This window comes from Meriones unguiculatus, chromosome 4 (genome assembly GCF_030254825.1).
Source record: "Meriones unguiculatus strain TT.TT164.6M chromosome 4, Bangor_MerUng_6.1, whole genome shotgun sequence".
In the NCBI taxonomy this organism is placed as follows: domain Eukaryota; kingdom Metazoa; phylum Chordata; class Mammalia; order Rodentia; family Muridae; genus Meriones; species Meriones unguiculatus.
The window spans coordinates 25,139,694-25,158,575 of record NC_083352.1 but is presented as its reverse complement, the minus strand read 5'-3'; the positions used below and the strand labels follow the sequence as shown (position 1 = coordinate 25,158,575).

The window sequence follows — 18,882 nt, the reverse complement described above, 5'->3', positions numbered from 1 at the left end:
CTATGTCTTCTAAAGCCTATAATTTTGAGTTTTAGGTCCAGGTTAAGCTAAAGTCTCTTAGTACCTTTCCAGAGAACGGAGGAATGTGACCCTATCTGTAAGGGTCAGCAAAAAGTATGACCAGACCCTTGTCTTTGAGATAGTGTTTCTTAGCAACCAACCCAGACGGCCTCAATCCTTCTGAGTAGACCCTGACCTCCAGCCAAAAGCCCTCAGCCCCAATCTTCAAGGATGAGCTAACCACCCCCACCTTTAATTGCAGCTGCATCCACACTTGGCAGGACTGGCCAAGCTGGAGCACCTAAGACTAACCAATTATCTTACTTTATAGCTCCTCATCCAATCCTGAATTGCCAAAACTGCAACCTCTAAAAATTCCCACACCTTGTCCTTTAAAAACCCAAGGCCTTTGTCTCCCAGTGCCGCTCCTTACTGACCAGCAGGGGTGACCCCATTGCGTAATGGTCAAAATAAACCTCTTGCGATTTGGCATTGAGACCCGTCTCCTGAGTTCTCTTCATCCCTTCTCGAAATTAGGCTCATGCTGGGCCTAACAATACTATTTTGAAATAAAACAGCATGAAGACATGACATTATTGTGGCTTGCCTGTCACACACTCGAACGGCCTACTTCTTTCAGTTATGGTTCTGCCCTGACAGCATCCCTTTAAGTCTGCCTGCTGACACAACGTAAGCATTAAGATCCCATCTTCCTGGCCTACTGCCACTACAGAGGCTTTTTCTGGGGGAAGCCCCAGAAGTCTTTTTGAATTGAAACTTGAGTTAGTCTATAGTAAATAAGGCAGAAATACATGCTGTTTGGAGGCTTCTGCAAGATAACACAAAGAGCTTCTTAACAAAGTCTGAAGAAACACTGTAACCGCTACCTGTATTGGTTCAGACAAGTGGAGAAGGTTAGTCAGTGTTGAAGGCTTTTCCTGACTGGAGACCAACTCAGAGACTAACCCAGAGACTGCTGCTGAGCTTCAGGAAGTGTAACGGATGTGTAGAGACACCATCCAAGACTATGTTCTATATTCTGTTTGCTAATAGTGATCACTAATAAGAAAAACTCCACATGCTCACAATGTTGAAGATGAAAACAGCTAAAGCATTAAAATGCTACTATGTTCCAATATGGGCTAAGTTATGTGAAAACATATGATGTGTAAAAAGTTAGAACCACCATTCAAATATTCAAGAAACAATTCTGAGAGAGTATCCTGTGGAAATGTCTCTGAATTCTGATGTCACCTTAAGCAAGCAGTGAAAACATAGAAACTACTTTAGTGTTTATAAACATTTTGAGTAAAAATGATAGATAAAAGTAAAGGAGCTCACCAAAATATAGGATTACAAATTGTATGAATAAAGTAGAGAGAGTTATCAAAATCCCTGTCTAATGACTGACTAATCCAAGAAAACTTTTCCTCTTTTTAAATACAATAAAATGGTAAAATATCATAACAGTGTATTGAAAACAGAAACAAAACCTGGTTATTTTTGCCATTGCCGCTCAATACTGGTAATACTAAACACTGAAATAAGCCCCTTTATAACTGCATGAAAGTATTTTTTCATATTCAGATGTTAAAAAGTAATTTCCCATTATTTTATGTGATACACTATTATAATCACACATTTTATAAACGTTATCTGACATGCTACACTTATATACCTTTAAAATTACTGAACACTAAAGCAAATTATGCAGGTGTAAAAAAAATACGTAGGCAAAAATACTTGAGAAAACAGTTGCATTTATTTCAGTATGAAGAGCTTTATTTTTAATGCCTTGGCGGAAATGGATCCTGTTGCCATGGAGCTGGAAGAAAAAAACAAAAGCAAAGATTTGAGGTGTACTAATGATATAGACTAATACTAAGTAGTAGCATATAATAGAAATAGTCTGAGTTAAGTTAAAGTCAAAGAGGCTGAGATCCAACTGTGCCTCTAACATTTAGAGAATCCCAAGAAGGTAATTTAAGGTTCTCTGGGTGGTAGTTTCCTCATCTGTATCTTGGATATTCGTGAAAATTAGACTATAGGACACACTATGTTTGGCATACAAATTTCAAGTATCTTAATTTAGCTTCATTGTCTGGTGTAAAACACAAGCATCCTAAGCAATAAAGGTGTTAACAGGATATTTGCATCTTTTAAATATGCATGTACTGTGATTAGTGACTTCTGTTCATTGTTTACACCAACGAAACTAAAAGATGAACTGGTAATACCACAATTGTCTCCTACTTTTAAAAAGGGATTTCTGATATTTTAATACTTAATTCTTTCTTTTCTGCTTCACTGGATCAAGCAATAAATAAGATTTCTGAGTCACAGCTGGGCTTGATACCAGACTGACCTTTTTTTTTACCATCACAAATGGTTTAACTGTTAGTAACAGAAGAATGTTCAAACCATGTGCAACTTTGTGGACATTACAATCAAGACTTCCCATTTCAGAAACTGAGTTGTCTAAGTCATGAATCTGCCATGTCTACTGTGGTTGGTGTCTACCTGACAGCACCACCGATGGCATCAACCGGAAGGGAAATGCACAGCCACGCTTTCTCCCTCTTCTCTCCTCTAGGCTTTCTCAGGCTAACCATTCTGTCCTGTCTGGACTCATTTGGCAGGGCAGAGAGGGAAGAAAAAGGTACCTAGTTATACTACCATGCAATAGGTTTTATCATGTTAGAGAAGAATGCAGAAAGTATCACTGTGGTACTAGAGGGCCTGTTAAGTAGAACAGCAACAGCTTCAGTGAGACCTGCAAGTACGGGAACCCCAGGAAAGAACTGGAACGCTATTCTGAAGTGACTGAGGTGGTGCCTTCTTGTCCTCCTCTCTCACTCTGGCCTTGTGTCTGCTCAGGCACTTTGCAACCTCTAATCTCCCTGAAGAGTCATGTCCGCCTTGGCAACACATCTGGGACCTTCCATGAGCCTGGTTATGGCCCAGATGTATAACCAGAACAACTGATGTGTTCTGCCAAAATAAATGCTAGAAGGTCCTCCTGACCTGCACCTCACAATGATGTCACTGTGGGTGTTTTGTTTTGAAACGCTGTTCTCCTGAGCTCTGGTGCCAAGAGGTCTGTGGTGAAAAGCCTGCTAGTTATTGGCTGCCAGCTAAAAGGACACCAATTTGGCCTTGTATGTGTGATGGTCTGTAACCTTCTCACCTGGGCTCTTAACAATTCCACAGTTTATAATGAATCAATAGTAACTCGATTGTAGTGGTGCTGCAGATTTTTCTCTCTCTCGTCATGGTCAATGCAAACATGAACCTCATTTTATAGCCAAGTCTGCCCCAGAACTCTTGACTCTTCTGCTCCACTTTCTAAAAACTCAGAATACAGCTACGAATCCTCACTCCTGGTTAAAATTTCTAAATTATAAATAGAATTATATTGGGCTGGCTTATAGCTCAAAGAGCACTTCTCATGGCTATTTAAGGTGCTAGGGACCCCAGCCATGGCGGGAGGGAGTGGAAAAGAACAGACTTATTCAACATTACTTCCGTTCCAATTGAGACAAATAATACCTCAAATAAGCTTTTCTACCTATTAAGTTCTACATATTAAGTAAGAGGTTGAAAACAACTGCTTAAACGAAATTCGCTTGTGTTTCTCTAAGACACTAACAATTATTTTCTTTTTTTAAGTTTAAAGGATATTTTATCTGTGATGAGAGAATATTTGGGTACTTTATGTAATTGGTTTCAGGAGAGTAGTTAAAAAATTTGTTTGATTCTCCTTAATTTGAAACATGCAAACAACACTTGCATTTTGGAGCACCATGTCTTTTTGCTTCCTGCCTATGTACTGTAATCAGCTTACCAAATGCTTTGCTGCCACACCTTTTTATAATGAACTGTATTCCATAAACTGTGGGACTAAATAAACCCTACTTTTTAACCTGTATTTAATGTGATTGTTTTTGTTTTATTTTTTCAAGACAGGGTTTGTCTGTGTAGCTCTGGCTGTCTTGGACTTACTTTGTGGAACAGGCTATCTCTGAACTCACAGTGATCTGCCTACCTCTGGCCTCCAAGTGCTGGGATTAAAGGCACGTGACGCCACCGCCTGGCTTTAATGTGATATTTTACAACTAGTGCTTTATAGAAAAAAATTAGTTTAAGAGGCAAAGTCTACTAAGTTTTTAGCCTAATACCTACCAATTAATGGCATTCACTTATACGAAAGTATTAGAAAATTGAGCAAGAAAAAAGGTTGCTTAAATAATTAATGATTTCCCCTTTCCTATACTTGTTTTTTCACTCTTTTCCTCCATTTATCAAAATGAAGCTTCCTAACATAAAATCCGAACATGCAGAAGAAGACTCTCCACATACCCTATCACTGATTGCCACAGGGGAGTGGATGATTAAATTGTTGGTGTATTTTAGTATTTTTGTTCTTTTATTTATCTACATATGTGAAGCTAGTTTAAAAAAAAGTCATGTTATTAAAAACGTGTATGAAAAGACTTAATGGTTTCATCATTGCATGAATTTCACTGTAATTGGTATAGCTATTTCCTAAAGATATTTATTGAAAGATATATTACTGACAACAATTTTCTTTTCTGTTTTCTGACTAGATTTACCTCTTAAAACAAAATTCAACAAAATTTGCTCAGTACAGAAGCAATTCTGTAAGTCTACAAAGAAAACTGCTGTATGGATCATCACTTGTAAATTCATTTACATAAACATAAAGCCAAAAATAAAAATGCCCCGAGCACTGAAACAGCCAACTTACCGTAAGTCCAAGTAACTTGTGGACCCACACCTGGGTTAGGAGGGTAGGGATCCGAGACTTGTGGTACTGGCTGAGGAGAAGCAAACTGTGAATAAACTGGTTGTTGGTAATTGTAAGAAATGGGCATGTGATATATTGGAAACCCATTTCTTGGGATAAAGGCATTCGCTTGTGGCTGTCCAGCAAAGTAACTAAAATGTTCAGAGTATGAACGACTGACATGCGTGTTCTGGACAGTACTCGCAACTGCAGTCAACATTGGAGGAGGAGGTGGCTGTATCTCATATGCTGTCATCCCTTGGTAGGTGTGAGTAACAGCAGTGCCATTGCTGCTGCTGTACTGGTAAAAACACCAAGAATAGTATGGATGTGAAATTCCAAATGAACGCTCAGCAGTATTAAATGCTCCAGCACACGCAGACTGTCGAGGTGCACTCCAGGACGTGCCAGCTTTCTGAGTTAGGACTTTTGTATTCTCTTTATCTTGTTCAGAGAGGGCAGGGTGTGTTGCTCCCCGAGCACAGGATGAGCTCCCACGTGAGCCAAAAGGTGCAGTATTGGCATTCGGTGCATACTTCATACACGCTTTTGATGATCCATGTTTTATAGGATGTATCTTATCTACTTGCAGGACAGGAATTTTGTTCTGGATACACACAGCTTCTGGAGAGCTGGTGCATGTACAATCTTTAATAGACAAATCTAGTATTTCATGATCTTCACGTTGAAAGCCTGTGTCACTCATTTCAAGATTACTATGGAGGGCCTTCATAGAATGGGAAGCAGACACGGAGGGCATGGACGCATTAAGGACAAGAGGGTCATCACCTTCAGCTCTTATGTTTGAAGGAGAGATCTGTGTATTTTCATGTGACTTCTGTGCAGGTGTATTGTCAGGTGAGCAAGTGGCATCTATATCCTTTTGGTCACAAGTTACTAAGGCACTGTCTTCCTTAACATTTGTTTCAGCAGCACTACAATTCCCTTCTCTTTTCTTTATGTCATTTGAGTTTTCCTGCTGTTCAGTGAGATATACTGAAGCATCAGGTGAGCTCTCTGTTGACTCTCCTTTGCTTTCTGACTTTGGTATACAAGTGTCTTGTATGGTCTCAGCAGGTGAAAGCGAGCCGGGTGCTGAGCTTTGTCTACTGACCATTTCTGGAGATGCAGAGTTTCTTTTCAGACTGTTAGATGAATTTGATTCTATTTTGTTTTCATCTTCAGAATGAAATCCTGTAGCACTATTGAGTGTAATATAAATACAAGCAACTTTAAAGATACAGTTATAACATTTTAACAGATAAACATTTGAAATTTTTATTTAGTTTAAGAATTCACAAGAAGCTGGATGTGGCAGCACACGCCTTTTATTCCAGCACACAGGGAGGCAGAGGCAGGCAGATCTCTGTGAGTCTGAGGCCAGCCTGGTCTACAAAGTGAGTCCAGGACAGCCAAGGCTACATACACAGAGAAACTCTGTCTCGAAAAACCAAAGAATTCATAAGATTGACATGTTCTAATTTTACTGGAAGTATACAAGTAAAATACTTTCCAGTTTTGCGCCCTCAGTTTGAATTTAGATATGGTTCTTGTTGAAGATGATAGTCTCCACATTTCAAAACATACTGTGTTAGATGACCGAGTGATTTGAAATTTTTCTAATAAAACATGTTAAAAGTAGGAAAGCACCATTATTGAAATGTTCTAGTCTGCAGACTGCCAATCCACTGACAGGCTCCATGACTCCTCATTGGCTATCTTCCCCGTCTCCATCTCTTTTGGTGTCACTACCAGTCGTGGGTCCCTACCACTAAAAGCCTCTCCTTTTCCCTGTTAAAAAAATATGTTTCTGTTTGCTCATCTTCTGAGGATAAGATAGACCTGCACAATTCTTGCCAATTTAATATTCGTGGCATAAAAAGTAAGTTTAAAGTCTTAATTAGGCAACTATTGCAGTATCAACAGCCAAAGTATGTTGAGAAAGTAAAAAAAAAAAAAAAAAAAAAAGTACTATTTCTGCAGAGTTGAGAGGAATTTATCTTTGGCCTAGAGTCTCTGTACCCTTCTGAGGAAATCAAAGGGCCATTTTTTATATTGATTACAATTTATTTACTTTATATCCCAGCTGTAGCCTCCTCCCAATCCCTCCCACCCTCACCTCCTCCCTGTTCCTCTCACAGTCCACTGATAGGGGAGGTCCTCCTCCCCTTCCATTTGATCCTAGCTTATCAGGTCTCATTAGGACTGGTAGCAATGTCCTCCTCTGTGGACAACCCATATTGTCACCTAATGCTATATACTGAGTTTCCAGAGCAGATAATTTGTCTTTAATTTTATTTTCAGTGATGAATTCTTATGTAGACTTCAAGTGGTCTGTCCCTTCAGAGGATATTAATTTCTAAGTAGTCCTCTGTGTCAACCTTGTAGCAGAATTAACTTTTTTGCTGACTTAGTTTAATTCTTTAAAGCAGCAAAGACTCAGTTATCAAGACTAAGATAATTACACTGGTGTATATTACCCTCTGGTACATTTTTTTTTTTTCTGAGACAGGTTTTATTTGTTCATTTTGTGTGCATAGCCTTGGCTGTCCTGGACTCACTTTGTAGACCAGGCAGGTCTCAAACTCACAGAGATCCCTGCCTCTGCCTCTCTGTGTGCTGGGATTACAAACTTCTGCCACCAAGCCTGGCTATTCAGTTTTTATATGTCACTTTACAATAATTCAGAGTCACATATGCTATGAAAAGAATTATAGAAATGTAATATTGTTTTAAAAGAGAAAAAAAAATCAAGAAAGGAAGCTGTTTGTTCTTCCTTTATATATATTACTTATTAGCCTTCATAAAATGGAAAAAAATGGATAGTCAGAAATCCAAAATTTTATAGAGATAAATGATTTAGCACAAAATGATAAAAATGTAAGTATTTTAGTGAATTTTCTGTAGTTAACTTATCAGTTTTAGAAATAGCTTTTGGCTGGTTGTGGCATCTATATCCTTTTGGTCACAAGTTACTAAGGCACTGTCTTCCTTAACATTTGTTTCAGCAGCACTACAATTCCCTTCTCTTTTCTTTATGTCATTTGAGTTTTCCTGCTCAAATGGCATACCTTTAATCCCAGCACTTGGGAGGCAGCAGCAGGATGATTTCTGTGTTCAAGGCCAGCTTGGTCTAAAAAATGAGTTCTAGGACAGCCAACGCAACAGAGAAATCCTGTCTCAAAAAACTAAAAAAAGAAAAAAAATATAGCCTTTGAGTATATCTTCCTATTTTACAGTTAAAACATCCTTCTATGAAACAGGATTCTTATATTGTCTGTAATATACTCACCATTTCCATTTATGTGCCATTGATATAAGATGGCAATTTCCCTTTAATCAATTTTGAAATTTAGTATGTAAAATCCACTTCAAAATTAATTACTTGCCTCATTCATTCATTCATTGAGATAAGGTTTCTCTGTGTAGCCTTGGCTGTCCTGGACTTGCTTTGTAGACCAAGCTGGCTTCAAACGCATAGCAATGACCCCTGCCTCTACCTCCCTGAGTGCTGGGATCACATGTGCGTACCACCATGCCCAGCTACTTGCTTCATTCTTTAATGCACTTCTAGAAAACAGTTTGCTAAGCAATGCCTGTTAATATAAACTTCCTTTCTCGGTTTAGCAATCATCCTTATATGAGCCCTAGCTAACGTTCATAATCTTACATGGCATTTGCCTTCAATATTTAGAGGGAAGTTCAAGATCATTAGGCCTCAGTCTGAAACAAATGCGTACATCTCATGCTTGTCTTCTAAGCTGCATGGTATAATTCAATAGTTTACACATAACTACAAATTCTTTTATTTTTCTTTATTATTTGCCCATTTTTACTTGGATTTTATGCAAAGGATTGGTGGTAACTTCTACCTTAGATGATTGGATATTGTCTTTTGTCTGTTTCCAACATCTTTCATTGTAACCTATAAAAAAAAATAGAAAAATAAACACCCACGTTTACATTAGTGATGACAAACTATATTATAACATCCATCTATTCACCCATTCAAAAAAGGGACTGTTAGACTTACATACAGTATTTCATATTTACAGTAACGTCTTTAAAAAATAAATCTGTAATATTCTTGCCCACATGCTTTAAAACTGAAGACTAACCTTATGAGTTATAACTGCTTCCTCTCTGCTGTGGATAGGACTTCACTATGTAACTCGGGTTAGTCTCAACTTGAGATCTTTCTCTCTCTCTCGTTCCTGAGCGCTGTGCCACCAAGACCAGTTTATTGTTCCCTTGTTAGCAAACAAGCCATGAAGACCCACAATTTTTCTTTTTTTTTTTGAAAAAGTATTTCATTGCACTTTATTTGTGTGAAGACATGCATGTGGGTATGCATGTGGAGAGGTCAAAGGACAATTGACATGAGTCAGTTCTCTCCTTTAGGATCCTGAGTTTTGAACACAGATCACCAGGCATGGGGCAGGTACTTTTACGTACTGAGTCATCTACTCAGTGCATATATGACTATTTTTAAAAAAGCTTTTCTTTTTATGTGCACAGGTGTGTTTTAGCCGAATGTTTGTCTGTGTAAAACATGAATAACTATCTATGAATTCTCTAAGTATTATCTGTGAGATACAAGATGACTGCTCTTAATCTTTAAATCCCAAATGCAAAGCCTTCAAAAATCTCAGTGCTCTGAGCTATGACACAGAACCGCAGAAATGTTCACATAAGGAACCTTTTGTACCATTCAGAAATTAAAATTACTACAAAATCACCTTTGGATTACCTTTGGGTACTGTGCATGAAACATAAATGAATTTCATGTCCACACTTTGATGCCATTCCCAAGATACAAACTATATATATGCAAATTAACCAAATCTGGAGAATAGCAAAATCTGAAGCACTTTTACTGTATTTTCCATTCCTTTTAAAAAATATTTATTTATGTATTTTTTATGTATACAATGTTCTGTCTACATGTATACTTGCACACCAGAAGATGGCATCAGATCTCATTGTAGATGGTTGTGAGGTTGCTGGGAATTGAACTAAGAACCTCTGGAAGAAATGCCAGTGCTCTGAACCATTGGGCCATCTTTCCAGCCCAATATTCCATTCTTCTGCTAAAAAATCATCACCATTTCTAGTCTTGGCTGATTTACCATTTTAAGTATACTCAGAATTTTATTGTCTTTTAAATCACTAACAAAACAAAACCCTAAAACCAACACATCTCACAGATAACATTATTCTTTAGTCTTAGGCCTTTAAGACCTGGGGTACTGCCCCCTACGTACCCCTGAGTTTCACACGCGCGCGCGCGCGTGTGTGTATGTGCGTCCCTGTTGAACATAGGGATCTGGAGCCTGCTAAGGTCTGTGTTATACTCTCAGACCCACAAAACCTCCTTTAAGCCCTGTCTCACTCTTCCTGGCACCAATTTAAATTGTCTGGAAGCACAGCTCCTGGCTAGTACTTGCCTAGCATATGCTGAGTCTGGGTTCTAATTTCAATACAATAAAAATCAATAAACACATATTATATAAATGCTGATAAGATGTATTCATGAGACTTTTGTAACTCTATGACACCTGTATATTAAAAATATCTGCCCTATTATTCTAACAGGATTTACCCAATTTTTAATGTTCATTTAATGTTCATTGCTCATAGAAACTACTCAATAAATAACTGGTCACTCACATTCACAATAATGAACATGCTCCCTTATTAGCTATTAAACTTTATTCTTTCACAAAATACTTTCTAAAGTAAAAAGAATGAAAAATTTGTACTTGCAAGGTACCTCAAATTACATCATTTTGTAAAGAATATGAGTCATTTAATCTAATACTAAAAGCAGGCAGAATTTCAAACCTCAACTTTTATATTCTGTAAGCTATATTTTAGAGAAAGCTTGTTATGTTCAAGAATATTTGCCAAGTTTGATTTTAAAACATTTCTACCTAGCTGGGTATGGTGGCAAATGCCTGTAACCCCAGCACTCAGGGAGGAAGAGGCAGGCAAGGCTGGTCTACAAATTGAGTCCAGGACAGCAAAGCCTACATAGAGAAACCCTGTTTCTAAAAAATGAAACCAAAAACAAGACAAAACAAACAAACAAAAAAGAATTTGTACCTTTTGCTTTTTACAACTGAAAGCAGCATTAGTATTTCTTTTTCCTGGAGAGAGATCACATGTGTCTACAGTCACAGGTCGTTTTTTAGAGGAACTGTTTTTTATTGTACTTTCTGCAACTGAGGGTGTCTGCACAGAAATCTTGGGTTGACTGTTGTCCTCCTCAAGTTCTGAGATGGGCATATCCATCTTTTCTTTTCTGCTTAGTTGCAAAGCATTCCTTCTGTTACGCAGCATTTGGAAAAAGAGAAGATGAGTAGACAATTTAGTACCTTTAGCACTTATCATCTTCATATGTTCAATTGTCTTCATAACTTTTATAATGTGGACCATTTTTCCGAAATCTTTCTGAGGAACAGACATTATATTTTTCAGCAATATAAAAAACTGCTTATAGTTATGTTCTAATTCTGCCACACTGTTTCCATAATTTATAGATGCAGTATGTGGTACCAAGTCAATATATGTGGAAAGTAAATGCTTAGACTTATTTAGAAGTCTTTTAATTCCTGTAAGTTCTTTAAGTTCTCTGGAGAATAAACGCAGAGCATAGGAACAATTAACAGCTTCACTGTATTCATAGATAACAGCCAACTCTTTTTTAATGTGAGAAATAGCAGTCTCTATCACTTTCCAAAGGCAATCTGTTTGGTTGTCACCAACTGAAATGGAAGCCATTTCTTCTTGGCAGCCAATAAGGTCAGGAAGGAGAGACCAATCAAACCAGAGCATACCTCGAAACCTCTGGTTGTGTAGTTTCTTTGCTACTGAGTTTTTAAGGTAATGAACTGTTTCTGAGAGCATGACAATTTCAATGTAAATATCAACAGCTTCAGGCTTTAAAATGACAGCTCCATGGTTGTGGTTGTTTAGCATATCTAAAACATTTTCTTCTGTGATAAAAATATTATCTATGTTATCTTCTTGAAGCATCTGGAAATATTTTTTTAAAATTTCTAAGTGATCTGTACATCTGAGAGTAAGGTCCCGTAACTTGTCTAGGTCTGCAGATTTAGCCTGATCCAGTATGTCACTAATACAACAAATATCTGGATATGAAAGCCAAGCTTTGTTTAGCCTACAGTTTGTTATGCTACCTTGAGCTGGTTGTCTGGAAGCAACCATAGAATCTTCCTCAAGCCCAATACTAGTTGGCTCATTGTTGAAACCTTTAGAGAGAATATCACAGATCTTCTTTAACTTAATCAAAGCACATTCATTTATTTCCTCCATTTCTCTGTGTTTTTCTGAATGTCTTTTGGGGAGAAAGTGGCTTTTTTCTTTCCATACAAGACTTTTTGCAGCATCAAAATATATATGTTCCAGACCATAAAGACAGATTTTTATACTTATTTCTTCGTTGCTCTTGATAAAACTAACCTTTGAGGAGACCACTTCTATAATGATCCACAAGTGGTCTTTTTTTCCTGGATAGGAATGGACTTTAGAAGAGCCCCCATGTATACTGATCAACTTGAGAGCACTTTTTCTTAAGGTTTCCAGGTCTCCTAAACTATTTCCAAAGTTAACTCCACAGGCAAATGGAACAGAAAGACAGAAGTCAAAGCAATCAGAACAGTGCTTCATTATGGCTTCACATTCTTTAATTTGCCGTTTGTATTTTAAGAATGCATAGTATGAATTATTTTCTTTTTCTGCTTCTGTTAAGAACTCAAGTAACTGATTATGGTAATTTTGTAACTCACAGAATGCATTATATTTTAGTCGTCCTTGAAAGCCAGGATAGAAATTGGACTGCAGCTGAAATCCACGTGGCCTCTGAAGCAGCTCACTGTATAAGGACTCATCATACCAAAGCAAGCTTCGGAATGTTGGTTTACCTTCTAAGAATCTTTTCTTGTTTTCAATGAACTGAACAGTTTCCATTGCCATTTGAAGTTCTACCCAAGTTTCAATAGCACATGGTTTCAATATAAATCTACAATTATTCCACAAGTTTTGTTCTACCAACAGCTTTCTTGAAATCAGGATTTGGTCAACTGAACATTCTTGCTGTCTTTCAAAAGCTTCAACAAAAAAAGGGAGAATATTTTGACAAACCTTAGCCTCTTCTTCTAAAATCTGCAAAGATGCTGCTTCATCTGCTCTCTGTAAAATCTGAGACAGTTGCATTACATGAGATGTGTTATTAACTGAGTGATGTTCTTTTAATTCCTTCTCAAGATCAGTGACTGCAGAGTTCTCATGTAAAGCAGGCCTATGATTAGTTCCTGCAATGGCTGGCTCGGAGAGACAGTTGGAGTGAGAGTTGTTACTTACTTTAATTTCCCCTGCTTCCTTTCTTTCAATAAGCTGACTAGGAATGTTTTTTAAAGCAACTGTCTCTACAGTAGAATTTTTCATGCTCAGATAATCAGTTAAGTTGCTTCTAAGTATTTTCTTGTTTACATGTAAGGATTCTTCTTTTAGGATCTTATTTTGATGTTTGTATTTAACAGTAATAGCTGAGCCTTCAGTAATCATGTTCTTGTAAATTGCTTGCTCAATTTTCCTCATTTTTTCCTCCTCGATGTATTTAGCCATGTATCTATTTGAAAGACCCTTTACGTTCTCTCTTAAGAGCAGAGAACTATCATTGGAAGACAATGTCCTTATATTTTTCTTACAACTTTTATTTTCTTCAGTTACTGATGTTAGATCCAATACAGAATGCTTAGTAACATTCACCTCATTCTCACTTACGCAGAAGAATTCATTTCCCCCCACGGAAGAGTCTTCCTCACCAGCTGTCACTACATTTGATGACAAAGGAGGAATAATGTACCTTCTGCTTTCTATATTTCCTGTCGGAATACTTGGTGTGATCTCCACAGGAACTGTACACTTTTCTACAGGAAAAATTGCGTCTCCATTTCTAGTACCATTAGATACAAGGTTATCTTGTTCACAGACATCAACATTTAAACAGCGCTTCTTGTTTGAGTCTACAACTGAAACAAGTATGTCATTGTTAGCTATACAGGTTGCATCATAACTTTTCTCTGGACTATGACTTGTGTTTTCTTTTACAAAACTTAAAGGCACTGAATTGCTTTCACATACAGCTGTTTTATCTTCAGAATTACAGTCTTCTGTTATATCCTTAATATTATGTGTTGAATGGTTTTCAAGCTTTGCAGAGTCACTATTAGATAGCTGTGTATCAGTCTGATACTCTTTTTCAGTTAGTGTTTCTTCTGGGTAAAGAGTGTAACCACTTGTGTCAGAAAAATGCTCAAGTTCAGAAGAGCCTGTATTTCCCACAATGTTGTTAGTGTATTCCAACTCATTGATACTCTGGGATGTATAAGCTAGGGGTAACTGTGATTCAGGAAGTTGCTCTTCATCACAAAATTCTCTCACATGGAAAGTACTCAGACTACTGGAAACATGCCCAGACATAATTTCACCTGATAGACACTCTGCAATTCTCTCTCTATAAGATCTGTGCTTTGATACCGGGGCCAAGGACTCATCAATATCAAATCTTAAAAATCTTTTATCTCCCTGTCTGTCATATCTTCTTTTGGACAAAACATGCTTAGTAGAATATCTTCTTTCAGACATCAAACTACCTTGAAGATCACAACTTTCCCAGAAATTATTGCATATTACTGCATATGCTTTTGGTAATGGGCCCTTTCTTTTTTTCCCCACTTTAGATATAAGCTGCAATGATGTATGAAGTCTTCTATGCGCCTTTTTTAAGTGAAGAACAGCTTTGTCCAGTTTTCTGGACAGATGTTTGCTTTTACATAAAGATGCTTCACTATTTAGAATATCCAGTACATTCCTAATGTGCTTCTGTGACTGTGAAAATGTTTTAATCCGTCCTTGGGACAAGGAAAAAAAATGGTCAGAGGAGTCATGACTTGTTGGCTTCTTCCTCTTATCGTGAGTTTCATTCTCCCTGAAATCCTTATGAGATATGTTCTGACCCCTAGGAGATGCACGCAGGTTTCTTTTGCTATTTTTTGATTCCATGTCCTTTTTTTTTCTAGTAGCATTAAAGTCAAGCTTTGACTTTGTGGGACATTTACTATTATCATTGATTGTGACAGATGGTTCAGTAGACAAAGAGTCACTGCTTGGTTTTGCAGACATGTGATTCACATGTGTATTATGACTCGAGCTGGATGAATGGGAGAGTTTAGATTTGCTCACATGTCCCGATTCTTGCACTGAATTACCAAACTTATTTTCACATGAAAAACTTGAATTTTCTCCAGGAGATTGGGAGTGAATGCCAAATCCAGAAGTTTTTCCTTCCGTATTAGCTTCTGGCTCTGCAGATTCAGTTACAGGCTTGTAAAAATTATCTTTCAACTCTAAAGACTCATCATCAGTGGAACTGATTCTTAGACTAATGAAGTTTGTAATTGTAACTTGTAGATCTGGAAGAAAAACTGGGTTGTGGAGCTCTCCTTTGTCCTTTTGCGGAGAAAAAGAAACACAGTTAAACTCTGGAGAATGGTGCTGATCCACACCCTCCCTTCTTGCAAAACTTGAGGTTTCCATCTCTTCATAACTGTTTCCAAACAGGCCTTCCCAATCAATACGAGATTTTAGAGACTCATATAACTCAAATTCTTCATAAAGATCATTTTCATGGCTTGGTATTTTTCGTTGAAATAAAGAAGAATCATCACATTCTTCAAGTTCTACCTCAATTACACTTCCCAATTCAGAAGTTTGAAGAACTGAATTCTCATTTGCTGATTGATCAAAGTCTTGTAATTTACCGTTATGAGTATCAGTTTCACAATCAAAAATGCTATGTTTTACTAAACTCAAATCTGAACTATCAGAGGAACAAGTTTCTTTTAGCTGGTATTTTTGATGATCTCCATGATTTGTGCTTAGTTTAAGGACAGTAGTACTAACTACTTGATCTGTAGCATTTAAGGCCTCTGACACTGTAGAACCTTCAATTTCTGGAAACGTGGACACCAAGTGTCCTTTGCCTTCTCCATCATTTGGCGCATGTCCTTGTTTCATAGCATCCGTACTATCTTCACTCTCTGACGATGCAGTTTCTGCTGGATTATCTTTCTTTCCACAAGTTGAGTTAAATGTGAAACATTCTTCAGAATTCTGAATTTCTCCTTTGGTGCTACTCTTAATTTCTCTCATTTCAACTATATTGGTGGAAAGGTCATTTGCATGAAAATCTTGCTTCTCACTTTCATTTATGTTATATGTGTTGTATTCTGGAAACGAAGTATTATCTCTCTCTTTAGCCTCATTTGCATTTTCATCATTTCTTTGCTCTTGCAAATTAATTTTCAAATTTAGATCACAGCTCAACTCTGCATCATGAGATAGGCTGTGATCCTGTACATCATCTTTACTAGTAGAAGTTTCTTCTTTTTGAAGGTTATCTAATGACACTGCCTCATTTTCATTTTCCCTCTGGTTGAATGCATATTCTCCAGTTATGTTGTAACCTGTACTGTCAAGAGCTATGTCAATGGCAGAAGATGAAATAACTTTATCTATGAGTTGTTCTCTGGCCAGGGGAACATCTTTTGTTTCATGAAAAGCATCAGTCAAAATGTTAACAAAGTTCTGATTATTTTGTACTTTCAAATCTATTGGCCCTTGAGACATGGAAAAATCCGTATGAATATTATCTTCACAGTCCAAGGAGTGTTGAAGATGCTTTTGTGAAAGACACACTGTATCTGGAGTAAGATTACACTCTTCTTCCAATGTTGCACTATCTAGTTCCTTTTTATCCCTTGTGGTAGATATGGGAGATTTGGGCATTTGTAACTTATGAGTAGCTGGTATTTTTTCACAATTTCCCCTTACAGAATTAAGATTTCCACCTTCTTTGTATTCCTGGTGCAATGTACTGCAATTATCAACTGGACTACTTTTGGCAGTAAAGCAATTAACAGTTTCTTTCCACCAAGTCTGGTTTACTCCATGTTTAGAACTGTCTTCTGGGCCGATGAAAGCTCTCATCATTCCAGTATTTTGCATGTATTCACAGAGGTTTCCTTTCTTCTGGACTGGGAAGACTGTAGACATCTGGTGACCAACCTTATATATACTGTTTAAATCAGAAGACTGTGATTTCTGAGAGATGTGATTCTGAGAATCTCTGCTCCCAGTACTTTCTGAGTCATAGAAGTTTTGTGACTCATTGTCTGGCTCAGTTAAAACTGGGATGTTGCTTCTCTTTTCGACTCTCTGAGCCTCTTCTTCATTGTGTTTTTGTTTCCCAACATCTGAAAACGTGTTTGATAACGAACTAGGGAAGGCCAACTTTTGTTGCTCTTTACATTGTTCTGTAACAGCAATTTTACTGGATGCTCCACAGTCATAGTCCTTTGAGCCCATACTGTGAGTCTGACAGTGTGAACTTTCAGAAGACAATGTGAAGCCAGAGGCATCCAAGCACTTAGTGTCAGCATGATCAGTAGGGGAAACTTCAGATGAAGACATGGAACTAGTCAGCTTTATTTGTGAATTACCATCACCCAAATTCTTATCAAATGACAAAACATCACTCAAATGTGCAGTATTGTTTTGTTTTCTCAAGCTTTGCTCTCTCTTGATCAGTCTTGGGTCCTTAATGAGTTTTGAAGTAATAACTGTACTTGAGCCACTATTGTTTTGAGAAGGAAAAGCAGCAGAAATACTACTTAAAATACTTCTAAGATAGGTCACACTGAACTGGTCACCATTATCGTTTGCTGTGTTATCAGTAGGCATGAAAGGAAGACTTGAGTTGTGTGTGTATACTTGAGAAGCATCTCTAATTTCTGATGAATTTTCTGTCTGTCTTCTGTATGCTTCTAGCACAGAACTATTTCCATTTTGTACAATTCCATATGAATTACAAGTATCTGAGTTGAAAGAATCCATTGCTGAATTTAGTGCTTTGCACGGACAATTTTCCTGAACAAACGGATTGACAGGTTTCCTGAAGTGCTCAAAGATGACTGTAGCATCTTTTCCTTTTCCAATTCTTTTGGCAATTGTACAGTTATTCAGAGAACATGCTCTTTCTGTGGGAACATAAATAAAATATGTCATGAATAATTTGAACTGAGCACTCATTTAATAACCCAGTGGTGAATATCTGTTCTTAGTACAAACAGCAGAAAGAGAAAATATCAATAAGGAACAAAAATGTTGCAATGTAAAGTATGACCCTAGTCTAGCAACTTAAAAAAAAACCTATTTGATAAGAAGTGAATTCTGATAAATTAAAAAATAGAAATATTAAGCTCAGTAGGTAAAACTGCTTGCTGCCAGGGTTGACAACCTGAGTTTGGTTCCTGAGACTCAGATAATGGAAGGAGTTTCCAGCACTGCATAAAACCAGGTGAGGGCACATATTTGTAATCCCAGCATTTGGGAGACTAAGGCAGGGAAACCAGAAGCTAAAGGTCATCCTTGGCTACTGACAGGAGACTGGCCTGGGCTAACCTGTTTTAAGTATATATATATATAAACAAAATATTAAATTAGAAAACATTTTCTGTTACACATTATCATTTATACTTTCAATATTTCATAGCACCTATGCACTAGTAAGCAAACCCGTCTCTACCTGATATCACCTTGCTTCTTTTCCTTCTACCATGGGAGAAGGAAAAAAAAAAGCAGCAAATGACAATGACATCAAAAAGTAGGGAAGGAACAAAAGAGATGGGTCAGGGGGAATTGTGTTTGCCATCTAGCTTGATGATAAGTTTGAGCCACAAGACATAGTTGGAAGAAAACACATGTAAATAAAATATAAAAAAATTAAAGTAGGGAGAAAATGTCCTGTAAAATGCATGCCTTTAATCCCAGCACTTGGGAGGCAGAGGCAGGCACATCTCTGTGTTTGAGGGTAGGCTGGTCTACAGTGTAAGTTCCACAGCCAAGGCTAAAACAGAAACCCTGTTTCAAAAAAACCAAAATCAAAACTAGAACCCTCTTTCTCTGCAGACATAGTATAGCAAAAACCC

The 18,882-nt window shown here is 37.4% G+C and overlaps 1 protein-coding gene across 4 annotated transcripts in view; it reads right to left on the bottom strand.

The window, feature by feature from the left end:
- Positions 1 to 1,740: 1,740 nt before the first annotated feature.
- Tex15 (testis expressed 15, meiosis and synapsis associated) overlaps positions 1,741 to 18,882 on the bottom strand; it is a 77,120-nt gene continuing 59,978 nt past the window's right edge. For all 4 annotated transcript variants that reach the window (XM_060381598.1, XM_060381599.1, XM_060381600.1 and 1 more), the window contains 4 exons: positions 10,913 to 17,931; positions 8,680 to 8,732; positions 4,769 to 6,009; positions 1,741 to 1,825 (listed from right to left, as the gene is read on the bottom strand). In XM_060381598.1, coding sequence (XP_060237581.1) covers positions 1,788 to 1,825; positions 4,769 to 6,009; positions 8,680 to 8,732; positions 10,913 to 17,931 — 8,351 coding nt within the window. In that variant the 3' untranslated portion in view covers positions 1,741 to 1,787. The remainder of the gene's footprint in view (positions 1,826 to 4,768; positions 6,010 to 8,679; positions 8,733 to 10,912; positions 17,932 to 18,882) is intronic.